The 25,672-nt window shown below is 41.9% G+C and overlaps 1 protein-coding gene across 2 annotated transcripts in view; it reads left to right on the top strand.

The window, feature by feature from the left end:
• The window catches only part of TMEM170B (transmembrane protein 170B), a 211,321-nt gene that overhangs the window by 32,636 nt on the left and 153,013 nt on the right, over positions 1-25,672 (top strand). Inside the window, exon 3 of one of the 2 annotated variants that reach the window (XM_086370316.1) lies at positions 1,175-4,386. The exons of the other annotated variant lie outside the window; for it this stretch is intronic. Within the exon in view, the coding sequence (XP_086226442.1) occupies positions 1,175-1,305 (131 nt within the window). The 3' untranslated portion in view covers positions 1,306-4,386. Of the gene's footprint in view, positions 1-1,174; positions 4,387-25,672 lie in introns of those variants that run through there. 2 annotated transcript variants of the gene reach the window in all.

Raw genomic sequence — 25,672 nt, 5'->3', positions numbered from 1 at the left:
TACTCAGGAGTGGTATGATATTTAAGATGATATTTGTAAATTTTCTGACAAGTTACATATATACTATAAATATACTATGCATTTTAATTTCTTTCTTTAAAATATGTATATGAAAGCCCTTGGCTTAAATTAATAATTTGCTTTTCCTATTTGTATCTTCTGTAGAGGACTATAATAATTTTTATTTGGAAAATTTAGATGAACTATGGAATTAATTCTTAGCTAATTTTTGTGAGTAGATTTCTATCTCAAATGATCTAATTCAAGTGTCTTCAAATAACATTTCTGTTCTTCTTTCCTTTTGTTTGACCATTCTAGGAATATATAGACAGTTTTTTCTAGACAAAAGTTTTAAGGCCTTCTCAACCTGTTCAATGCCATAACCGTAGTTTAAACGTTTCCTCCTTTTATGATTTCTGAGTGTACTTTTAAAGTCAGACTCTTAGATCCCGTTATGTATACTATAGCAGTAAGATGAAAGTATTGAGCCAGAGCCTCAGGGCACTAAGGTGCCTGAGAGTCTCTCATTCTCAGAAGTGCCTGATATCTAAAGCATTTTCCTAAAACAGATGTCAGGTTCATCTCCCACTTTTATTAGATGTCAAAATACTAGTCTCCAGATAATTTTACAGTTTTATTCAAATACTTAAACCATTTTATACGGTAGATTGTAAAGTACATTATTCAAAATTCTGATATTATTTATGACGTTTAAGAATTCATTTTACTGAAAGACATAAAAATTTCTTTAATATTAACTTTTTCTTGAATAATTTAGAAATTATATTGTGTGGTTTTTCTATATTATTATTTATAATCATCAATATATTGTGTCATATGTTTTTAAAAGTGCTGATGGGATCTGGCTGAGTCAACACCCAGCTGAGAGATTAATGAGTGATTCATTTTTTTATGAACATATCTTGTGTCAAGTAAGCAGCGTATACCATAAATACATATTTTGCAGTCGAATTGAAAAGCCTGTTATTCGGTTTTGTGGGTGAATGTGGTATGGTAGAGTGTGACTTGTACCAGTCGCATGGAAACTCTTTCGCAGAGAACTGTAGAATGAGAATGCCTGGTGGCTTGCTGTCTGGCTCCCGGGAAGGCGAGCCCAGGCGGCAGCCCTGCAGCGAGCCTCGGGAGTTGAACGTGTCGTCTCCTCTCTCGCCAGGTGCAGCCGTGGCCGGCATTTACCGAGTGGCCGGGAAGAACATGGCCCCCTTGGAAGCCCTGGTGTGGGGCGTTGGGCAGACAGTACTGACTCTCATCATCTCCTTCTCAAGGATCCTCGCCACACTCTGAGGTTTCTGTGGGAATGTCTTTACTTCACATAAGGAAACAGACGTACAGATTCTCTGAAAACGGCATCGTTAGCGAGTGGGCGTGAGATGGTACAAGGACGTGGAAGGAGCGGGTCGAAACACAAGGCCTCGGGCCGTGTGGGAAGATCGCCCTCTGGTGTTCAATGATTGCACTACCGCACCGCACCTTACGTGCCTCCGTCCCGGGCAAGGCGCACTGCTGCGTGAAGCTACAAGAAAAAGCACCTTGTTTAGCTGCCAATCAGGTTAACACTGGTGTTGAATCATCATTCTTAACAGTGTTGTGTTAAGTTACAGGGACGTTTTGAAGAATTGATACATGTGCCAAACTCTTTTTTTTTTTAACATTGATCATGTGAAATTTGCAAGTGTAGCTGTAGATGAGTGCTGTGAACATATTTGACATGAATTCAGGTGATGTAGTGAGAAATTTTGTTTTGTGATGCTAAATCCTGTATGAGTGCTGAATATCAAGTCATTTATTATGAGACAAATTACCTGATTTTTACTTTTGAACGTTTCTGGGATTTAGGGCTTTCATATAAACTAGGTATTTATTGTTATTTACTTTATGTGGAAAATAATACTGAATGGAGAACTGCTAGACTCTTTCAAGGATTCAAAGTAGATCTATAGGGTGCATCCTTTTCACTCACTCAAATAACACTCTTTAATAGTTTCCCTCATGCATAAACATTCTGTTGCTATGACTTTAAAAACTTTTTGGGTCACACATATTGATTGTAGTTTGTGTGTCATGAAAATTTAATTTGAAAATTTTCTTATAAATTTTGTAAGAAAAGTCTGAAATACACATCCTATTCTTGATCCTTCTGAAGAAAGTTTCTGCCATGTATCTCATGGAGAAAACATCTTTACAACTGGTATCTCAGTGGGATTATATTACTTGTTGCATATATCTCGATTTTTGACAAAATGTAAGCAATCTTTCATTCTGGAGTATCAAATATATATAAAGAGTGGCCTAAATTAGGCTGTGAAAACAAGAAGCCTCACTTGTAGTTAAGAAACAAGTCATATAGGAAGAATAATGAACGATCTTATTTTGGCTGTGTGGTAGCATCATAATTTCTCTAAGTAAAAATTGGGGAATATAGTACATTTAAAATTTGGCAGTTACTCTCAGCATATCAGTACAGTGTTGAACATATATTTAAGTGATTCATTTCAGTTTTTCAACTCTTGTTTCATTCTGTTATTTAAATTTACTAGCACCTACAGTGATATTTATTAGAATGAAAAGTTATTGGTATAAAACATTTTAAGAGGTTTTGGCCATATGTAATTGTATTTAAGAGTGTAAGAAGTAAGGGAAGCGTAGAAACTGGTTGAATTCGTCTCCTACTGAGACTTTTTCGAATACTAGATGCAATTATACATTGTTGTTTAGTTGCTATTCATGTCTGACTCTTTGTGACCCCACAGACCGTAGCCCCTCTCACACTCCTCTGTCCATGGGATTCTCCAGGCAAGAATACTGGAGTGGGTAGCCACTTCCTTCTCCAGGGGATCTTCCTGACCCAGGGATTGAACACGCATCTCCTACATTGGCAGGCGGATTCTTTACCACTGAGCCACCAGAGAAGCCCATGATTGCATATATGTTAATTCAACAGAAGAGCCAATTGCAGAAAATATGAAGTTATGGACAATCCATACTCTAGCCTCACTCTTTTATAGTCTAACTTGGTAACAAGTAAGCTTCTACTAGGTCCCATTCAAATTTAAGACCTTTGTTACCCACGACACCTTTTCTCTACCAAAAAGCAGAATACATCAACAACTCGATGATGTGTTGGGGGTATTTTTCCAGTATGGAAGCCAGTTTGGGGTGGGGTAATTTAATAACACTGTGGTTTGGAAATCTGTTTTAATAGAAGCCAAGAAGCAACTATGCATTCTTAGAGATCTTTAAATCTTAAAGTGGATTATTTTTATTATGTTTAGCCTGAAATTAGTTTCACATGTTCTTTATATTCCTGATGTTTTCTTAAATTTAGGTCTAAATCTCCCAAGTCCACTTGACTTTTCCTTTTCTGTTAGATTTGAATCACTTTCTTCCTTTACTTTGGTTATTCTGTCAGTAATTTAAAGTGTTCATATTCCTGGGGAGAAATTATCAATAATGTATTGAAATTGAGATTCTACAGAAATGAATATTTATTTTAACACGTGATTAGTTTATGTTTTCAGAAAGTTATCTTGGTAAGGTAGCTGGGGCACGTGGTTCAGAATCTGAAATTAGCCAGAAAATAACTTGGACACGTTAAATGTATGGCTGCATGGACCAAAGAGATTTAAACTCCTGTTTCTGCTCTCGGATAGAAGTCTAAGAAGGTGGCTCGGTTTGCAGCGTGCCCTGCAACCATCTCGTTATCAGGTCGCTTCGTATTACGAGCTGTGCGTGTGTGCCTGCGCCTGCGCTTTTAACTTTGGGGGATTTTGGTTTCTTCCGTTGTTCTTAGTTACTTTCATTGGGATTTTGTGCAGCTGTTACTCTTCTGATGCTGTGAAATGCAGCTGGTAGTGTGAACGGATGAAATGTTTTAATAGCTGTTTCTATGAGACTTTTTTTAAAAGGTCAATGGTTTTCTTATAGAGGCAAAGAAAACATTTAATGATATATGTCTATACACATATATGTCATTATACACACACACACACACACACACATATATGTAAAGCTGCTGTATATGAATAGAGTCTAATTGAAAAGCTTTTGTTCAGTGAACACTTTGATGTAATGGAGAATTTAATGTATTTGCTCAGTTGAATGATCTTTTAAACAGATTTGAGGAAGTTTGAGATTTTTGAATTGGGGGAAATTTTTCTTGGTTTCTTAGTGCTAGATATCCTTGTTTGTGATATAACAAAAGCCCATATTGATATATTTGGGTTATTCTTAAAATTTGTATGTGATTTAGCAGTAAACTTTTTTGTGTGTGTGATAAATGCAAGAGGAAAGGGGGCTGAGAGCCTCGGCAGTTTATAGATCTTTATCTTAAGAAATGCTAATAAAATATGGCTGACAGTGAAATCAGTTCCTTGAGAAAGAGACTCCTGTCTGCCCAAACTAATCATTAATTACTTAACACACTGGTTAGAAATGTCCATAGATCAGAGTTAGGGGGTCTCATCTGAGCTACAAGTGATGCTTAAAATTTAAAATGCTTTAAATGAAGAAGGTGCCAGCAGTCCCCCCTGGACAGTCCCACTGGTTGTCTAGAATAACGTGAGTCCTAAACTCGGGCCGTACTCCGTGTTCACACTAGTTACTCACTCTTCCTTTAGGTCTGTGTGTTTACCGAGCAGGTTCACAGTTTGTAACCCAGTGTGCTTTCTTGGTATTTGCAGAATGTGTTTCCACCATCCTCCCAAAATGTGAAGATTTTGTTTGTACTTTAAGTGAGAAATAAAGAAATGAGCTACCCCATATATCCTATTTGTGGTATAAGGAACAAGAACAAGTTTAAAAAAAATGTTCTTGGAAAACATGTTTAGAGAACCTGTAATAAAGATCTGGAGAATGGAGCTGCCAAGTCAATGTGCCCAGGCTGGCACTTACATACCAACTAATTCAATTTTGTAAGCATTTTTCGTGGATCTAATATATACAAAGTGCTGAGCCTAGTATTTTCTGTAGTAAGCACAGGATACCTCCAAATGGGATCCCTGCGCTTGAGTCCACCAAGAGCTACTGAGATGATTTAAATCCTAAAACAGTTGGGAGAACATCCTGCTTCTAGTTGAGAGCCCCCAGCCCGCCCCCTCCCCCAGTTCTGACTTTTCTCATTCACCAAGTGGAATTTTAGAAACTGAGACCCCACTGCTGTGGCACAGCAACGAGAACACTGGAACCACGCCGGTGACACAGGCTTGAATCCAGGACCTCTCACTTGCTGACCGTTTGTTTACGGTGGAAGTGCGTAGTTTGCCCTCCGTATCTGTGGTTCCACATTCAGGGATTCAGCCAACCTTGGGTGGAAATATTTGGAAAGAAGATCCAGAAAGCTCCAAAAAGCAAAATGCCCCACACAGAACATTTTCATAGTGTTTACACAGCATTTATATCGTGTGAGGTAGTATAAGTAATCAAGGGGTGACTTAAAGTTATATAGGAGGGTGTGTGTGGGTTAAATGCAAGGGCTGCACCGTTTTCCATAAGGACCTTGAGCATCCTCAAAGTTTGGTACCCACGGGGGTCCTGGAATCAGTCCCCTGTAGATACTAAGAAAATACTCAGTATTTAATAGGAAATGATCGATAGTCATTTTAATTTTTTAAATTAAACTTTGCAATACCAAGTTAATACATTGTTTTGTAAGATTCATCTATTGTCTTTCATTTCCACATTTCCCCTACATGTATTTTAAGAAGGAAACTTTAAAAAAAAAATTCTCTTATGTTGCTTTCTTTACTTACTTTCAACCTCTTTTTTTTTTAAATCACCAGATATTTTTCCAAGAGTGCTTCTGGGGGCTGGTGGTGATAGAAATGGCCAGGGCAGGCAGGAATCAGTATCAGGCTGTGCGTATTACTAGTTAAAAAACAGGAAAGGTGAGAAGTTGTCAGGACTTACCCCTTATTTTCTCTGGCTTGCGTAATATCCATTGAATCTCCACTGCATGCAGCTTACTCTGCTTGTTCTAGGCATGGGGAGGTTACCCCTCGCCCATGCATCCACCTCTCTCCTGCCACCCCAGCCTGCAGGAGAACATAACTCGGCAGTGCTGTCTGCCATGTCCCTGCTCCCCTGGAGCAAACGTGCTTCAGCCCTACTTGTTGTTTGTTTGTTTTTAACTTAAAAGGTAATACTTTTGTTTTAAATTTATGTCCATTTTATAATTCAAGAGATAATAAGATGTTGGGGACTTTCTGAAATATTCTCAAGCCACTTGACTCTTGTAACAAACGTGTCTCTCTGAAAGTCTTAGAATTCTTCAAAGAGTCGCTATTTGTTTTTAAGATGTGAAGAATGGAAAGTTACTGAAAAAATTGTAGTGACCTAGATTGCAGAGAAGTTTGGCAACACTTGGGTAACTGGGTAAATGGTTTCAAGGCTGAGAATGTCTGTGGTTGAAATTGACCAGCAATTTCCCTTTTCCTGTCCTTTTTATAACATTGCGGAGGAAGACTGCAGCATAAAAAGGACATTATTTGATTAAAAAATGATAAAAATGTTCAAACATGTAGTAGTATTTATAGCAGGGGGAAAGTTTAAAGATGGGAAGAAAGGTTGGAAGGGTAATGCACAAAGACAGAGGCATTTGACGAAATGCCCTGCAGTATGTGAGCGCAGGTTCCCCTTCTGGTAAGACTACAGATGCCACCGCGTGAGTATGTTTACTGCATGTTTGCAAAACGCATTTCTTTATATGTGAGACTAAACGCACCACAGAGCATGAGATTGTTCTCCGGTTTCGTGCGTGTTGTGGTCGGTTTGCCCCACTCCCTCAGAGACCTCTGTTCAGGGTAGGCAACACAGTGTTTTTGAGGAGGTGGCTGAAGCTGTTGTCTAAAAATTTATCTATGAATTTGTTTAGAGAAAGTAACGCTTAATATATACAGTATTTTCTGTAAATGTGGAGATAAACCGGTTAATACATTATTAGATTAGTGGAAACACCCAAATTTCTCAGTGTGCTGAGCTGTAACCATCTCCTGCCCTGAGCACAGGGGCCTTGTTTTCACATTCTTTATGTTCATTGCATGTATGTTGAGGTTTCATAATAACCCTGTCTTGATTTTTGAGAACTAATTTAGCAGTTTTTTTTTTTTTTTAATATTCCTCCCTCTTCCATACACATATCATACGGGGTAGTTTAAACATATGTACAGTTTGTTGATAGAATCAGAAGTGCTGGTTTAGAAGAGAATGTTCTCAACACCTTACAGTTATGCAGCTGTAATCTTGCTGAAAATTAAATACTGTAAACAAATCAAGAGAGCATGGACCTCCTATGTGGTTTTTTTTTTAGGATGGTGTCCTGTACCAATATATATCTCCGCTCAGAGGTGATGTGCCTGTCCTCTTTTGGGGACTGCGTTTAAGTATGTAACTGAAACTGGGAAGCAGTGTAACATAAATACATAGGAAGAGGAGCTATCATGTATAATCACCATAACTGTAACACTCTTTCTTCTGAACATATTGCATATTGGTAATTTCTAAAGATCATCCCTTTTTTATAGCCCTGTATAAATGAATGGTAACTTGATAGTACTGTTGGTGGTGAGAAATTTCCTTTGTCTTTAACGTATTTATACGTCCTCACTAAGTATCTTTGGGTAGGGACATTTTTAAGTTTTCTTCATAAAAGGCAAAAGAGAGGCACCTGTTTGAATTAAAAATGATTTACTTTCAATACTGGATGAGTTGAGAGTCTGATTATTGACGCTTTCTTAGTATTTGTGATATCACATGCATTTACACTGGAGGAATTTTTAAAGTTCTGGCCATCTCCCAAACACACACATACACACACACGAGCTCTGTATATTTAGATGAACAGTATACAATTCCACAGTATTTTTCATTTTAGTTAATTTAATTAACTAGGTTAAAATTCATAGGATTCTACCATGAAGTATTAACTCCTGACTCTAGTCATTCTAGAACAAGGGGATCAACTGTATCTCAATCAGCTAAAATGTTCTTATTTACATAGCAAAAATATAGTTTGCCTGATAGGTATTACAAACTCACTTGCAAACTGTGTTAATGCTCAGACCACTGATGAATCATTTAGTAAACCACAGTGCAGTTTTTAAAAGCTAAATGATGCCTTAGTGCCTTGGAAGTTAAGATACTTTCGCAAAGTGAATTTAGCAGAATTCAGGATTGGTATGCCTGTTGCTGGGAATTCAGAGCTGAGGAAGGATGTAATTGAATTAACTCCTTGTGGTTTAGTAAACAGTTATTTCATCCTTGACAGATGACAACTGCTTTCATTACATTATCATGATGTGTGGTGTTTTTTTTTTTTTTTTCCTCTTTCCAAGTAAGTTTGAAATGGGAGAAAATGTAGTCAAGACAGTTAAATGTGGAATGTTAAAACTTGGTTTTGTTGTAAACTAGAGACGCTAGCGTGAACAGTGTCAGCTTCGTATTGTAGTTCAAGGGCAGACACTTAATTGTCACTTTTAGGAATATGTTTACCATCAGGGACTTTTTGTTTTTTACTCTAGAAACACTTAATGTACTGTGAAACTTAAAGACAGGAAGAAGAAACCTTGGAGGGGTGTGCACAAAACAGAGGTGTATGTGACGAAGTAACCTGCATTATGTGAACACAAAGGTCCCCCTTCTGTTAAGACTGTAATCTACACTGTATGAGTATGTGTGCTGCATGTTTACATAATACAGTTTAATTTTGAAGGGTTATTTAAAAAGTATGTTTATTTATAATGCCTAACAAGCTGTAAATATTGTATACTATTGATTTTTAATTTTATATAAGCAATTTTTTATTTCCAACTCATGTACAAATCCCATGGTGTATATAGTGTACTTTCCCGGAGAACACAAACTTTGCAGTGAATTTTAATTGTAGTTAGCATCGGGTTTGATTGTGGTAAGCATAGAAATGTTGATCTTTATTTTTAAATTATTTTCCACCACTCATTTTCTTCAAAGGGCAGCAATAAATATATGCAAGTTATTTTTGATTTACAGAACGTTGGTCTGCAAAGACAAGGTCTAGGTTCCAGTTCATTGCTTTACAGAAAAGATGCACAATTAACATCACACACCGTCTAATCTCAGGACCATTTCTGAGGTCCGTATGTGTCTCTCCGCTTTGTAATGTACAGGGTGAACTCTTTACTGATACACACAGAACAACTGTTCCAGCACTTAAATGTCATTACACAGAATTTATTGGGTTAAAATTTGTAATATACAGTATTTTAATAAAGTTTCTGTATTCAACTTCATGCACTTATATATAAATAAACCTGTCTTTAAAAGCTTTATAGGGTGTGTGTCTCTTTATGACATACATTTTCAACTCATTCCTTGCAGACTCAAACCTGACACAAGGCCAAGTGTCTCCTCTTACCCTTTGGTCGGCTTTTCTGGGCCAGTTTTACAGTGGATTTGGAAGATAGCACTGAGAAGTTGATCACATGTAAGAGACAAACCTGGCCTACTTCACAGTTTTACGGAGGACAGTGCCAGGCCACATAAGGATCTGCTTCTAAGAATCACTGTATTAAAGAGCCCATTGTCACTTTTATTAATAAATGACTACCCTTTACTGAGTACTTAGTCTGTTAGACACCTCACAGGCATTCTTTAACACGTAGCCTTTCAGGCTAAGGGGATTACTAAGAATTCTGAAGGTAATCCTTCACTTTATGAGTGACGCATTTGAGGTTCAGAGAGGGTGAGCAGCTTCTCAAAGTCACACAGCTAATAATGCTGAAGTGGGCTTTTCTTATTTTATTACCTATATTTTTCCCCCACTGTGCTGTGCTGGTTTCTTCGAAGTATCAGGGAGCCGGTAATGAGATCGGTCAGTCACTCAGTCGTGTCTGACTCTTTGCAGCCCCTTGGACTATACAGCCCATGGAATTCTTCAGGCCAGAACACGAGTGAGTAGTCATTCCCTGCTCCAGGGGATCTTCCCAACGCAGGGATCGAACCGAGGTCTCCTGCATTGCAATCGAATTCTTTACCAACTGAGCTACCAGGGAAGCTCTGTAATGAGGTAAGACAAAGACCAGATGGCAATACAGGGATTTGAAAAATCATCCTCAAGATTTGTATTGCCAAATCTAAGCATATTTTGAATTTTTGTTGGGGATTCCTAAGGCATGGTACTAGTTACCCAGTTAGGGTCCACTAATCTCCAGCCTAAAAAGAGATTGGGGCCAACAAAGCCAGTCACTGTAATTGTTAACAAACCCTGCTGGTATGAAAACTTGACTAACTTTAAAAATTGTGCAAAGAAAGTATAAGTAAACTTTTTTTTTCCCCCACATATACTGACTTATTTCATGTATCGCTTCATTAAAATGTATTTTCTTTTTTCTAGGTAACTTCTTCATTCAACCATAAGATTTATAAAATTATTAAATATATTTTCCTTCCTGACCATGAGTCTTAAAAAGTCCTTAAGATAAAAATCTTGAGATTAAAATTTTCCTTTTTGATTTTATTCTTTTGGGCTCCTGAAGTAATATTTTTATAGTATTTTTGTAAAAGGAAATCTGTCTTTGGGTATCTTGATAATTCACTGAGCATCGAAAGAAAGCATTGGATTTCATATCTGTTGCCACCCATTTAGAATAAGACCAGAGGGGAAAGTAATCTAGAAGAAAGATCCTCAGTTCTTAGACGGAACTTGTTTTCTTTCTTCCTTTTATAAAAAGTTTATATTTTTGGCTGTGCCGGGTCTTCGGTGCTGCACGCAGGCTTTGTTTTCTCTAGTTGTGATGAGTCGGGGCCACTCTTCATTGCGGCCCTCGGGCCTCTCACTGTGGCGGCTTCTCTTGTGCAGACGCAGCTCGAGCAGCAGTGGCGTCAGGCCTGCTCAGTGGTCGTGGCACCCGGGCTCAGTTGCCCTGTGGCTTGTGGCACCTTCCCAGACCAGGGGTCAACACGTGTCCCCCTCGTCGGCAGGCAGGATCTTAGCCACTGGACCACCAGGGAAGTCCTGCGCTTGTTTTCCGATGGAGAATGAGGTATTGGGGAGGAGGAACATCTCAGACTTATCAAGTGGACACTTAGACGTTTTAAAGTTGTGTATATGCTCAGTCACTCAGTCGTGCCCTACTCTCTGCGACCCCATGGACTGTAGCCCGCCAGTCTCCTCTGTCCATGGGTTTTTCAAGGCAAAAATAACGAGTGGGTTGCCATTTCTTCCTCCAGGGGATTGTCCCGACCAGGGACTGAACGTGCACTTCTTGCATCTCCTGCATTGGCAGATAGATTCGTTACCACTAGAGCCACCTTTGAAGTTGAACATTTGTTAATTCATAAAATAGTACCTAAAGTTTTAGGGTATAAAGAAAAAGGTAAACAGGACCTGTGGCAGATTTGAGGAGTAGAACTGGCGTTTATATCCAGCTTCTATCAGAATCTTAACAGAATAATCTGTCCCATTTTACTATTCCTGTTTGTCTACTTTTTTTAAAAAAAAAAAAAAAAAACAAAAACTTCTCTTCCCCCGCTGTCTCGCCGCTGCCGCCGCCTCCCCGGAGTCAACTAGTCTGTGAAGGTGGCGACCAGCCCGGCTTATTTAAAAGGGGTGGGGACCCAACAAGCGCTGAGACGCGCAGCCACTGCCAGGAGAGAGCGCGGTCAGAGCTCCTCCCTGTTTGTCTACTTTTAATTTTCTGTATTCTTTGTTCTTGGGGCTTCCCTGATGGCTCAAGTGGTAAAGAATCCACCTGTCAATGCAGGAGATGCTGGCTTGATCCCTGGGTCCAGAAGATGCCCTGGAGAGGGAAATGGCAACCCACTCCAGTATTCTTGCCTGAAGAATCCTATGGACAGAGGAGCCTGGCGGGATACAGACCATGAGGCTGCAAAAGAGTCGGACACGACTTAGTAACTAAACAACAATTCATTGTTATCATTTTTCTTTTGGCCAATTTTATGAATATTCTTCAGGCTCAGAGTTCTAGGGATTGAATTGTAAAATGGAAATACATTAGTTGGTTTTCCTGCAAAGAGAGAGTTTTATCACTAGATGGTGCAAGAGTTCTATTTCATTTTATCCTGGCTTTTGGCCATTCTTGTCTGTGAACCAACCCTAATTAAATCAGCCTATACTTCTGGACTCATCTCCATAACATATATTAATGTATATTTTTCTGATAAAGATACATGTGAGGAAATGAAATACAAGGAAAACCAAGAGTTTCCAGGTTGTCACTAATTTTCCAAAGAAGGTTAAGATACAGTGTTCAGGGGTCACTTACAAATTGGAAAACCACATTAACTTTATGATTTTGGCAGGTCATTAATCTGGACCTTGATTTTTCTATTTTTCATAAATTCATGCTCCAGCTCATTGCATAATGGTCTTTAAAAGTCTATACTTTGGTGATTTTTAATTGCAGAGTTGGTCAACCTGTTGGGATAAGAGGAATATACCTGTGTATCACAACCAGTCTTATACTGTGAAACTTGATTTTGAATTCCTGTTCTGCCATTTAGGATTTTAACTTGGCCAGGTTGATTCACTTCTGTGATCTTCAGTTACCTCACCAGTGAATGAGGTAATATCTCCTGTTGCAGGGGGCGCTCAGCAAACACCCTGTCCCATGGGCTTCCTCCTCTCATGCATCCTGTGCAGGAGGAAGGTTGATGTCCTCCTAGACTTTGCTGTGAGTTTTAATAGTAAGTCCAAGTACCTCTATTTCAGAGTCGTTTCCATACCATGCACGTTGGGATTTTAGAGAGGACTTGTCTCAGGTTTAAACCGTCCCACTGAACCGTGTGCTGCTTTGGCAGCAAAGTTTGCCGAGAGAATTTTTCAGAAACAGACCTCAGTGGGGAACAGCCTGCTTAGAAAACAGTGGATAAACTTGCTCAGCTAGCAAATTCCTTGCGTTCTCAAAACCAAATATGTACAAGATAAGGAAGCCAAAGCTGTCAGCATAAAACCCTGAAAGATGCTCTTGACTTGCCTGTCGGCTGCCTGCAGTCATCGACCACCATGATCCTGCTGTAAGCGGGCTTCTTGGCTTTGCTTGTTGTTTTGCAGAGATGGTGTTGGTCTCTTCAGCTCCAGAGAGTCCGACCTGAAAAGCACAAGTCTCAGTACACAGCGTGGTCTGTAGTGGCCTCGGAGATACACGTGCACTCCAGGTCATTAAGGAAATCAGGACGGCACTTAACAGACCAGAGAAAGGACCAAACAGATTTTCATAAAATGGCAGAGCTCCTGTCCCTTTTGCTTTTTTTTGGTGGGAATTAGTATCAATGGGTAGGACTCTAGGATGTCTTACAAGAAGACACTTGTATTGTCTTTGTTGTTGTTGTTTTAAGATTTAAAAAAAAAATATGAGCCATTTTTAAAGTCTTTATTGACTTTGTTACAATATTGCTTCTGTTTTATGTCTTTGCTTTGGTTTTTTGGCCTCGAGGCACGTGGGATCTTAGCTCCTCGACCAGGGATCAAACCCGTATCGCCCTGCATTGGAAGGCAAAGTCTTAACCGCTGGACTGCCAGGGAAGTCCCACATGTGTTGTCTTTGACGTGGAAAATAAGGGAAGATAGAGAGATGGGTCAGAGACACTGTAGGGCTGAGAAAACACCAATTTTGGGAGACTTCAGACTGTTGAAGGCCCTGTGTGTGTTGACAGAGTGGGAGGGTATCAGACCTGGGACTTCTCCCTAGTTCTGACTTCTTGTGCCCAGGAAGCCTCATGTTAGACTTAGTCTATGACCACATCTTCTGCAGTAAACATGAAAATCAGTTAGCTTCTCTTGTCTTCCCTTAAATGCAGGTTGAAACTTTCAATGGGACACCATCAGTTTAGGTCTGTTATTCTTGGACATTTTGAAACCTGGACCAGTTTGACACCTTGAACTTGACATTTGCCATACCTGCTACAGCTTTAAGCTTTAGTGCATCTGTAGGTGTATTTGGAGCTTGCCTAAACTAGAGACTTTTTGCCAGGTGAGTGAGAAGAGATGAGCATTTCAAATCGAAAGTACAACTGCTGTTGTACTTTTTAACAAGTATTTGGAGGAGCTATACAGGCCCATTTTATTGATAAGGTACTCCTATGTTGGCATTCAGCTTCCAAATAATTTTCACATCTCTCTTTTACTCTCACAATTTGTTTTATTTGGGGGAAAGGAAAAAGTGCTTTAAAAAAACATCAAAGCCATTTACCTGATTAAGCACAGGTCTCTCTTGAGACCTGGGCAGCTATTTGGACAAATGCCAATACAAGAGCAGACTTAAAGTAGCGATAGCAACTCGGGAGCCTGAAGGGATCCCGGTGGAAACTGACCACTTTCTGGGTAACCCAGGACTGGCTCACTCTCCTGCCACAAAGCTTTGGCTTCAGACTTTTTGAGAAAGGATGCAGAAAGACCCCAGTGTGTTCACACAAGTTCTTCCTGGGGCATTACCCTGTTTTCTTCTATCAGAAGTATCCTACTTATATCAGACATCTTCAGTTGTCAGCGTATACACCACCATGTAGACAGACGCTCGTTATCAGCAGAGGTGCCCCCACGTTTCATCGTTTCCCACGTTTTCATTTAACTAAGCAGATTATCCCTTTCCTTGTTCGAACTTCTTAATCTTCAGAGACCCTGTGTCACCTCAACTGATTTATGCCCACCGCCAGTGATCTGGACAGGGAAAGTTGCCACGTCGAGGCAAAACGTGTACGTCTTCCTGAATATTCTGAAACCAAAACGGACCAAAAGAAGAAAGGGTAGTTTCGGTATCACAGGAACGGGAGGCAGGGTCTGGTGTCCGCAGGCAGGGGCCGGCAGGGTGTCAGCAGCAGGTTCGTTGGCTGAGATGGAAAAAATGAACAGTGTGCCGATTAACCTCAGAATCAGGATCAAGTGAAAAAATGCATCCACCCGAGACCACGGAGATCTGTTTGTGGTATTTGAAAACGCACTGGGAAACCGTGAAAAGCTTGAACGGAAACTTAGATGACAACAGTACCCATAAATAAAGACCAGCTCAACATTATGGAAGGACAGGAGGCAGAGAGAAGAAACCGACAAGCAACCCTGAAAGAACTTGTTGTTGATGAGCCTTAGGGTTTTGCTGTTGTTAGCTGCTCAGTTGTGTCTGACTCTTTGCGACCCCATGGACTGTAGCCCAACAGACTCCTCTGTCCATGGGATCTCCCAGGCAAGAATACTGGAGTGGGTTGCCATTTCCTTCTCCAGGGGATCTTCCCAACCCAGGGATCGAACCTGCGTATCCTGCCTTACAGGCAGATTACTTGCCACTGAGCCGCCAGGGAAGCCCCACTTTGCAAATATCTCTATATTTTAAAGCGTTTCTTTCTCCAACATAAACCTTGCTTCACTCACCATCTCCAGAAGAGGGCAGACATGGTCAAGAGTCAGAGGGTTTCTTTCCATGCAGAGTAGATGGAGAATTAAGATGGATCAAGTGGATAAGATTTTTTCCGAAAGGTCCCCAAAGTTAACAAAATAAGCCCTTCAAGATTCAGTCACTAGAGCTGGGCTTTTTCCATAAACTGAAATGAGGACAATCTAGCTAAAGATAAATTTGTTTCTCTTAAATATGCCTACAGTGTCTTTAATATTGGAACATATCAAATATCAACCTGAGAAATATATCAAATCATTTGGTGAGGTTCCAGTTTTATGATGTACACCTTGAAAAATTTGATGGTTATCTTGGCTGTTATTAATCCAGTCTGGGCTCATCCTTTTGTCCAAAGCTGATAAATAAATATGCTGGCTTTTTATACGCTGATAAATTTGGTAAAATAAGGCCCACTCTCTTTACAACTTCCCCAGCTTCTCTCTTTTTTAAGCCACAATGATACATGGGTCAGACTAAATGTAAACAGCCTGTGTTAAGTATGTGCTGAAGAGCCCTCACCCGGAGGGGCTTTTGAGGAAAAGAATCAGTTGGACAAGCAAGTCTCATCAGACTTACCTCCTATGCCTCTGTCTTAGAGATTCACAATTCACACAGACATATTTAAAGACTGAAACATTTTGAGTCAGGAAACCCTATTTGTCTTTGTTTCGTTGCCATGAATGCTCTGAAAAACGTCTATTGCAGTAAGAGAAATCTCGCTTGCTGATTCTGTGGACTTCTAGATAGCATTCCCAAGCATTTTTAAAGTTCTACCTGGTGTCCCCAGGCAGATCTCTGGCTCAGTCACACTCTGTCTGAAGCAGGGTTTTCATATCTGAGTTTTAATCTCCAGTGTTATTCCTCTCGCCTCCAGTGTCTGTTGATGTTAGGTCCCCATCCTTCGCTCGGCCCTGGGACTCTGGAACCTTCTCAGCCCTGTGTTTTCATATGTGGCAGGTCTCTGCCAGGTTCCTCCTCACTTACACATCCTCTAGATGTTTCCTGGGCCCAAGTTTCCTGGATAATGTTTGCTGCGTATACTCTTGCTGCTGCTGCTAAGTCACGTCAGTTGTGTCCGACTCTGTGTGACCCTGTAGACGGCAGCCCACCAGGCTCCCCTGTCCCTGGGATTCTCCAGGCAAGAACACCGGAGTGGGTTGCCATTTCCTTCTCCAATGCATGAATGTGAAAAGTGAAAGTGAAGTTGCTCAGTCGTCTCCGACTCTTAGCGACCCCATGGACTGCAGCGCACCAGGCTCCTCCATCAATGGGATTGTCCAGGCAAGAGTACTGGAGTGGGGTGCCAGTGCCTTCTCCTTGCTACATACGGCCCTGGCTTAATGTTGGTCAAACTAAGTGGGACCCTCATAGGAAATCCAAGGTTGCATCTGAAAAGTGTCCAGTGAGGGGTGCAGGCTAACTGTCTCAGCATTTCCCCCAAGGAAGAGACCCTGGGGGCTGGGAAAGTCAGGGCAGCTTCACAGAATACATGGCGATAGGTTGGACCCTGAAGGCTGTTTCTAAAGACAGAAGAGGTGCCCGCAGTGAAGAGGAAAATGGCGGACAGGGCCAGTTCAGGCGGGACAACGAGGGAAAGCCAGGCGGGGACTGGGACGTGTGAGGTGAGTCACGGACAGGTGAGGCTCGAGGGGGAGACCGCGGAAGGCAACACGAAAAGGGAACCACATGCCAGGCATCAGCGCTCCGAGCAGGCACGTGAACTTGAATTTTCTCCCACAGGCAGAGGAAAACCACTGAAGCTGTGTCAGAAGGCAACGTGCTCTCCTCGCGAAACGAGCCTCGGAAGGCGAGTGGGGAGCCCCGTCAGCGCTTTTAAATCGTCCGTGTGTCCGCTTCCTCGGTGTTCGTGGGAAAGAACAGGGGCTTCTGAGTCGGAATCCTTGACCGGTTCCCACCTATTATGGCCATATATAAGCTTGAGAAAGTTTCTTAATCTCTCAGAGCCTCAGTTTCCTCGTGTATGAAATGATTTAAGAAGCGGCCTCAGGGTGTTGTGAGACTTCAGCAGTGTGTACTACATACTGCGGACTGAGTCACTTCAGTCGTGTCCGACGCTTTGTGACCCCATGGACTGTAGCCCGCCAGGCTCCTCTGTCCATGGCATTCTCCAGGCAGGAATACTGGAGTGGGCTGCCGTGCCCACCTCCAGGGGATCTTCCTGACCCAGGGATTGAACCCATGTCTCTTACATCTCCTGCATTGGCAGGTGAGTTCTTTACCACTAGCCCCACCTGGGATAGTGCTGTTGGAATAAATCCCAGCTTGCAGACATGCTTCATAAAGTCATGCACATGGAGATCATTCTGACCTGCATTTTCCAGCAACACGACAGGCGTGCTCCCCGGTCAGCTGCTTGTGTCTCAAAGGATGTGAGTCCGCACTGCCCTAACTGCCCGTGACAGAGAGAACCTTGCTGCTACCGGTATTTTTCTTTCCTAACCTGAGTTGTTGCGTTATTTTGGTTGCTGTTGAGGCCCTTATCTCTCGTTCTCCCCATTAGCACTCGCGTCTGCTGTCAACAGACAGAAGCAGCCACCTGGACTGGCTCTGGGAGCGAGACTTCTTGAAACCCAATCTGCCCAGCTGCCTCCCAAGCAAAGAAGACGGTCAGAGGGAGGTGAAACCCGTTGACCCCAACCCGGCAGGTTTGCCTAGAGCTGGAAAACTCAAATTCCCTTCGTGGCCTCTCCCTTTCTTCTTTTAAAGCTGGTTAATGAAGGGAAGGAACGCCTGACGGGAGTTCTCTGTAACATCTCTTATCAGGACACGACCTGGATTCAAGGCACTGCAAATTAGTTCAAGCCAACTCGTATGCGTGAGGGTTTATTTTATACCATAAGATACTTAGTGAATAGTTATTACATGCCAGAGATGTATTTAGTCCTTTGATGTATTATTTCGCTCCTTACCCTATCTCTGCACATTGGGATTTTATCAAGTTAATTTAAACTTCTTCCCATCAACCCAGGCTCTCTCCTTCTGGACTGAAGGCCTTACTTTCTACTCACATGGTAGCTCTTTACTCGCGTGTCCATTTGGTTCCTTGTCTCTGACCCCGCACCTCCCAGTTCGGCCTCCCCCCAGGCACAACACCCATCAGCTCAACCTGCTCCAGGCGAGGGGTATTTGGACTTGGCTCTCTGGACAAGAGTTGAGTAGGCTCCAGGCCTTGGGGAAGTAGCCAGAGGAGAAGGAGGGCAAGCTGGGGGAGGAAGGGCGGGAAAGAGAGAGCTTGATGGATTCCTGGGGGAGCCTTGACCTGGTAAGACATCCCTGCAATGACATAGAAGAAAGGGAGGTAAGATTGTGGGTCTGAGGGTAAGTAGGTGGTATTGATGGAATTCCATGTTACGTTATTATGAAATGATTACACACACACACACATTTCCAGTGGAAAACACCCCTCTCCCCTTCAGAAGGAGGAGCACTGGAACAGGGCAGTCTTTGGGTTAGTGGCTCTTGCTGTCGGCTTCTTCTGTGGCGCTTAACTGTGCGTTTCCTCATCTTATAGGGACAGGGGTAATGTTCATAAAGAATACTCCTCGTCCACGTTTGCGTTTTTGTATGCCTCAGAAGCCCAAATCTTGCTAAAACGTTAAAGCTTATATTTTACCATTTACAATTTCCTACCATTAATTGCATTTGTAATAATATATCACATCTTTCAAATCAACCTGATGCCAGCAGGATTGTCAGAAGGTCTTCCTGGATTTATAAAGAGGTATTCAGATGCTTTCAGTGCTAGGTGATAAACAAGCTGAAAATAGATAGATATCAGTAAATATTTTATGGAGCTAATACTTTGTTTTTAAAGTAAAATGTTTGTCACGAATGATACCTGCAGTGAGTAAAACATTTTCCTTTGTTTTATTAAAACATCGAATAACTGCACTGAGACTTTTGGAATGCCTTCTAGCCGTAATTTATGAACTGCAGATTAGATCACGGTGTCACATCAGTGTTGCATTTCTTGAATGTGAGAACTAAACTGTGTTCATGTGAGAAGATATCTTTGTTCTCAGGCAAACACTGGTATGTTCAGGGGTAAAGAGGAACAATGTTTGTAAGTGCTCATATTAATATTAATGTCGGGCTTCCCTGGTGGCTCAGACAGTAAAGAATCCACCTGCAACGAGGAAGACCTGGGTTCGATCCCTGGGTTGAGAAGATGCCCTGGAGGAGGGCATGGCAACAGGCTCCTGAAGAATTTCTTCAGTAATTCTTGCCTGAAGAATCCCAAGGACAAAGGAGCCTGGTGGGCTACAGCCCATGGGGTCGCAAAGAGTTGGTCATGACTGAGCAACTAAGCACAGCAATACCAACATTATGAATTACATTAATATTTATACATTATATTAATAATTATATGTAAAGGGAGAGTGAATGATAAAGCACATGTGGATCAATGTTAAAATCTGGTTTATCTGGATAAACACAGTATGAGGGTTCTTTGTATTATTTTAAAAACTATTCTGTAACTTTGAAATTATTTCAAATAAAAAATTTAAAACATATATATATAGTCATGTATTAGATACAGTTGTCCCCTGGACCCTTGGGGTCTGGCTCCAGAACTCCCACGGATACCAAAATCTGAGAAAGAAGGCCCTCACGTAAAACGGCATGTTTGTGCTCAGTCGTTCGGCTGTGTCAGACTCTGCGACCCCATGAACTGTAGCCCTCCAGGCTCCTCTGTCCATGGGATTTTCCAGGCAAGAATACTGGGGTGGGTTGCCATTTCCTTCTCCAGGGGATCTTCCCGAACCAGGGATTGAACTCGGGTCTCCTGCATTGTCAGGCGTGTTCTTTACCACTGAGCTTCCAGGGAAGCCCGTAAAACAGCACAGTGTTTGCATGTAACCTATGCACATCCTTCTGTATATTTTAAATCATCTCCAGATTTCTTACAACACCTCATACAATGAAAATGCTATGTAAGTAGTTGTATATAGTTGTGCATGTGCAGCAAATTCAAGTTTTGCTTTCTGGAACTTTCTGGAATTTGTTTGATCCACTGTTGGTTGGATCCCAGGATGCAGAGCCTGAGGACATAGAGGGCCAACTGTATGTATCTGGATGTATAATCTGTTCATGTTTTGAATTTAACCTTTAGACTGAGAAGGCTCCAGCTGATATTATCATGAAACAAGCTGAGTCAGCTGATTCGGGTATAGGGTGTATTTGCCATCTTCACGCTGCGCTGGGAGGCTGCCTCCCCACCAGGCGTGCCCGTAAGTGCAGGAACCCTGAGAGTTCCCTGAGTTTCCTGTTGTGCGCTGACATTTGCTTTCCCTGGCTCACTGTGTTCCCTCATTATCACAGAAAGAGAAGTAGCAGGAGCTCTTTCCCAGCAGCTGTAAAACGCCAGCTAAGTGGCTTATTTGCAAATTGCCAAATACAACCACGATGTTATTTCTACACAAAAATCCCTGTGTAAACAAGTCTCCAGGACCTCAGGATTCAAATGACATGAACCTATGAAAAAATCCTGGGATTGACAGATAAAAGTACTGTACATAAAATAGATTTACTGTTTAGCATAGGGCACTGTGTTGAACATCTTGTAATAATGTATAAGATTACATTATTATACATTATTATTACACAATTACAGGAATATTATCTGAAAAAAACAGCTGAATCACTATGTTATACATCTGAAACTAACACAATATTATAAATCAACTACGCTGCAATTTTTTAAAAAGTTCTTGGCATCCAGATGACCAAAAGCATGTGAAAAGATGCTCAACATAATTAATCATTCAATTCAGTTCAGTTCAGTTGCTCAGTTGTGTCCGACTCTTTGCGACCCTGTGAATCTCAGCACGCCAGGCTTCCCTGTCCATCACCAACTCCCGGAGTTCACTAGAGAAATGCGAATCAAAAGTGCAGAGAAGCGTCACTTCATACCGCTCAGAATGGCCGTCATCAAAATGTCTACAAACAGTAGATGCTGGAGAAGGTGTGGAGAAAAGAGAGCCGTTCTACACTTTGGGTGGGAATGTAAATTGGTACGGCCACTGTGAAGGATGGTATGGAAGTTCCTTAAAAAGCCAAACATAGAACTGCCATATGACCCAGTGGTCCTAGTCCTGGGCCGATATCTGGAAAAAGCCATAATCTGAAAAGATACATGCACCCCCGTGCTCATTGCAGCACGATTTACAACAGCCAAGACATGGAAACAGCCCAAACGCCCATCAGCAGAGGAATGGATAAAGAAGGTGTGGTACATATATATACAGTGGAATATTAGCTGTAAAAAAGAATGAAATAATGCCATTTTAAGCAACATGGATACACCATGGGTAGAGACTATCATACTAAGAGAAGTAAGTCAGAGAAAGACAAATACCATATGATAGTTTTGATATGTAGAACCTAAAATAAAAAAACCCAAAAAACTATAACCTTAATACAAAGCAGAAATAGAGTCACAGATGGAGAAAACAAACTTATAGTTACCAAGGAGGAGGAAAGGGGAGGAGAATGATAAATTGAGAGACTGGGATTGATGCATACATACTACCATATACAAAGGCCATAACTAACACGGACCTGCTATATACCACAGGGAACTCTTCAGTGCTCTATAATGGCCTAATAGGAAATGAATCTGAAAAGGCAGGGGATGTACGTGTATGTATAACTGATTCACTTGGCTGTACAGCAGAAACTAACGCAGCATTGGTAAATCAATTATACTGCAATAACATTTTTTTTAAGTTAAATCAAAACAAATAGAATAAAGAACTCCAAAAAAAGGTGCTTGGACAAGTTAACAGCTAGTTCTAAGTCGGAGTGCTCTGTTCTGCTGAGCTCTGCTGGGCGCTGAGAGTTAAGGCGTGGAGGTTCCTGTGCTGATTCTGTTCCTGGAAAGGGCTGGAACTTCCAGCAAACACCTTCCCCTCTATCTCAGCCTCTGTGGCCTTTTTTCTTTTTGCTTGTAAAGCATTGGTATGTCTGGGATGAACTTCACCCAATTCTAAAAGCCCTGAGGAGAGTATCATGGTTAGAGAAAGCTCCTAATGGGAGGACATGATATGGACAGAAATAGTCAAAAAATCAACAGAACTCATCTTTTACTTTCACCCTCCCCTGGGCATCTCTGCTTTCTACTCTTTGCTCCTCATCTCCTAAGTTTCTGAGTCTTCTAAGAATTTCCCATGAGGCCTGCTTCGGGACTGAAAGATACTCTCAAAGCATCAAGAAAGTTGAAACAAAAAAAGGCAGACTACTTTTCATGTTTAAACTGAAAATGTTTTAATGAAGAAAAAAAAAAACACAAAAAACCCACCAAAAGCAAAAACCCTCCTTGCTTAGGAAGTAGTAGCAGATTGAAAGTGTAACCAGATATGAGGAGAGGCTGACATCTCGAGTGCAAGGGTTGGGCTTCCCAGCTGGCCATGGCCGCAGGTTGCCTGGTGAGAGCATCCCAGCCAGGTCTCCCTACCTGCAACCCCTTGTCAATGCCCTCGGTTTGTGAAAGAATGTGTGAATGACAAATTATTCATAATGCTTGGCAAAGACCCTTCGGCTGACTCTGTTCATAGGGAAGCATTGCTATAGAGGTTGTGTGTGTGTGTGTGTGTGTGTGTGTGTGTGCACGTGTGTGTGTGTGTGCACGTGTGCGTGCTTAGTTGCTCAGTCATGTCTGACCCTTTGGGACCCCAGCAGGGAGGACCACAGTGGGGACTCAAGTCCATCGTCAGCACTTTTCCAACAGCATCTGCTCACTTTGTGTCTCTGTGTCACATTTTGCGAATTCTCACACTATTCCAAACTTTTTCATCATCATTACATTCGTCATCGTGATCTGTGATCAGTGATCTTTGTTGTCCTTACTGCGATTCACTGAAGGATAAGATGATGGTTAATAGTTTTTGTCAAGAAAGTATTTTAAATTAAGGTTTGTATGTTGTTTTTAGACATAATGCTATTGTACACTTCATAGACTACAGCAAACGTTTTTATTACTTTTTTTAATTGTTACTTTTATATGCACTGGGAAACGAAAAATACCATGGGACTTGCTTTGTCATGATGGTTTGATACCAAACCCACAGTGTCCCTGAGATACGCCCGTACGTGTTTTCACAAACTGAAAGAAATTTGAAGAGGATTTTTGCTTTTAAGAATAAAGGCAAAAGGCAAAAATTGATTTATTTTGTGTATCTATTTACAAGCTGTGTCTCTAGGTCTTGCTCCTTTGCTCCGTTTCAGCTTATGAAAGTTTTCATGAGAATGCTCTGCCTGCAAATTGTGGGGGAAACCCGCACCTCTCCGAGCTCTCTACCTGGGGCACAGCTGCTGAGCTGTCCACAGCTAGGTGCTCCATGGCACCCGGAGGCCCCACCTCAAGGAAAACTCTCATTTCAATTACTCACATGCAGCAACTGCACCCTGCCTTTGCTTTTTTAAGTGAAGTGAGACTCGCTTAGTCTTGTTCTACTGGTTGCGAGCCTACAGATTGTAGCCCGCCAGGCTCCTTTGTCCATGGAGTTCTCCAGGCCAGACTACTGGAGCAGGTTGCCATTTCCTTCTCCAGGGGATCTTCCTGACCCAGGGATCGAACCCAGGTCTGCCCTCATTGAGGGCAGATTTTTTACCGTCGGAGCCACCAGGGAAGCCCAAAGGATACTGAAGTGGGTAGCCTATTCCTTCTACAGCAGGATTGTTTACCAGCTGAGCTACCAGGGAAGTCCTTGCTTTTGTACAGGGATTTGCTAAAAAGGAATGTGGGCCCTTTGTCTTTAAATGTCAAAGCAATGTTTCACTCTTTAAAAACAAAACCTTTCTTTTGGTTCTTCTGAACGTTACTGATAAGACCAAAGGGGGTTAAACAGGGAAGGAACAAGGAGAAGAGAAACTTTGGCGCCAGGGCCTGGAAAAGGGCTCTCCGTGGGTGGAAAATATTCCAGTTGTTTCTCCCAGGCAAAGCTTGAGGCAACGAAATCATGCTGAAAAGCTCATGGAAAATCGGAGCAAAATATTTTTAGCTGGTTGACCTTTTAGTAAGAGTAGTATCTCCTTTAAAAGGAAAAATTATCAGAAGAATGTTGTGTTACTAATACTTGGAAGGGAGGTGGGAGGCTGGGGGGATAAGCCAGAGGTAAAAATATCCAAGTTTGTGGTATATGCTTTGGGAGCTTGGGTGCCCACTGGCTCACCTTTCCGGACTGGTTGGTACTGGAGCTTTGTTCCTGCATCTGGTATAACTGCACCCCTCGCCTGTTGGAATGTATCTGCAGAACCATTTCTCAGAATGTTCCCATACGACCCCCCCCTTCCCCTCTTTCCCCTCTCCCTCTTCTTCCTTCCGTGCTCCTTTCTTCCTTCTCATTTTCCTTCCTGCAGCCAGGAAAATACAGCATCTGGGAGGTGATGAAGCTTCCGGTTAAGAGCACAGACTTCAGTCCTCCTGGCCTGAATCTGGGTTTGGACTCTGCCACTTACTCTATGAGTGACCTTGGACAAGTTGCTTAATTTCTCTGGGCCTCAGTTTCCCCATCTGTGTAATGGGAAGAATAATAGTACCCATTTCTCAGGGTGGTTGGGGTTGTCAGGCAAGTGTATGCTCCTCGGTTCTGTCTCGTCACAACAAAGATTTGGAGTGACGGACATTAAAGCCCCCTCAGCGTGTCACAGCTCTTGGGTCTTGGACAGACCATGTTATGGCTCTCAGGTCTCGAACGGACCATGTTATAGCTCTTAGACAAATCAGTGTTCCAGCTCTGTGTTACAGCTCTATTTTATTTAGATAATAGCAGGAAAATCCATCTTTGAGACGTGAGGGCACGTTGACTCAAAGACGCAAAGAGAAGAGCGCCCCAGCCCCGCGGAGGGAGTTTGGCTCTTCTTTTTACATGTGTTTTTCTTCCCCCTGGGCCTGCCCTATGCAAATTGGGCTTAGTCAGGAGTGCTGTTCTACTTGAAGTCCTCACTCCGGTCCTCGGACCTTCCTTTGTTCTATTTTCGTGGATTTTTCCCTTCCTTGTCTTTTAGTCACCACCATTTTGGACTCCTGTTTTCTATTCTAACTACCTAACATTCCCCCCTCAAGAGATGGGAGGCCCAATTCTTTGGGAATAGGGGCAGTCTTTCTGGCTACTTCCTGCTGAAGTGGGACGGCGAGGGGTATTGGGCCTCCCCCTCTTGCTAGACTCAAGCCTCAAAGCACATGTACTGTGCTCAGTAGAAGTGAGTTCTCAGGAGAAAGGGAGGTGCTTGTAGTAAGACTGTCTGCCTGGGGG

The sequence above is a fragment of the Bos grunniens genome, chromosome 23, assembly GCF_055505025.1.
Source record: "Bos grunniens cultivar Pamir isolate PY7600 chromosome 23, Bosgru_T2T1.0, whole genome shotgun sequence".
Classification (NCBI taxonomy): Eukaryota; Metazoa; Chordata; class Mammalia; order Artiodactyla; family Bovidae; genus Bos; species Bos grunniens.
Note: the sequence above shows the minus strand (reverse complement) of the source record. Positions and strands in the feature narration are given on the sequence as shown.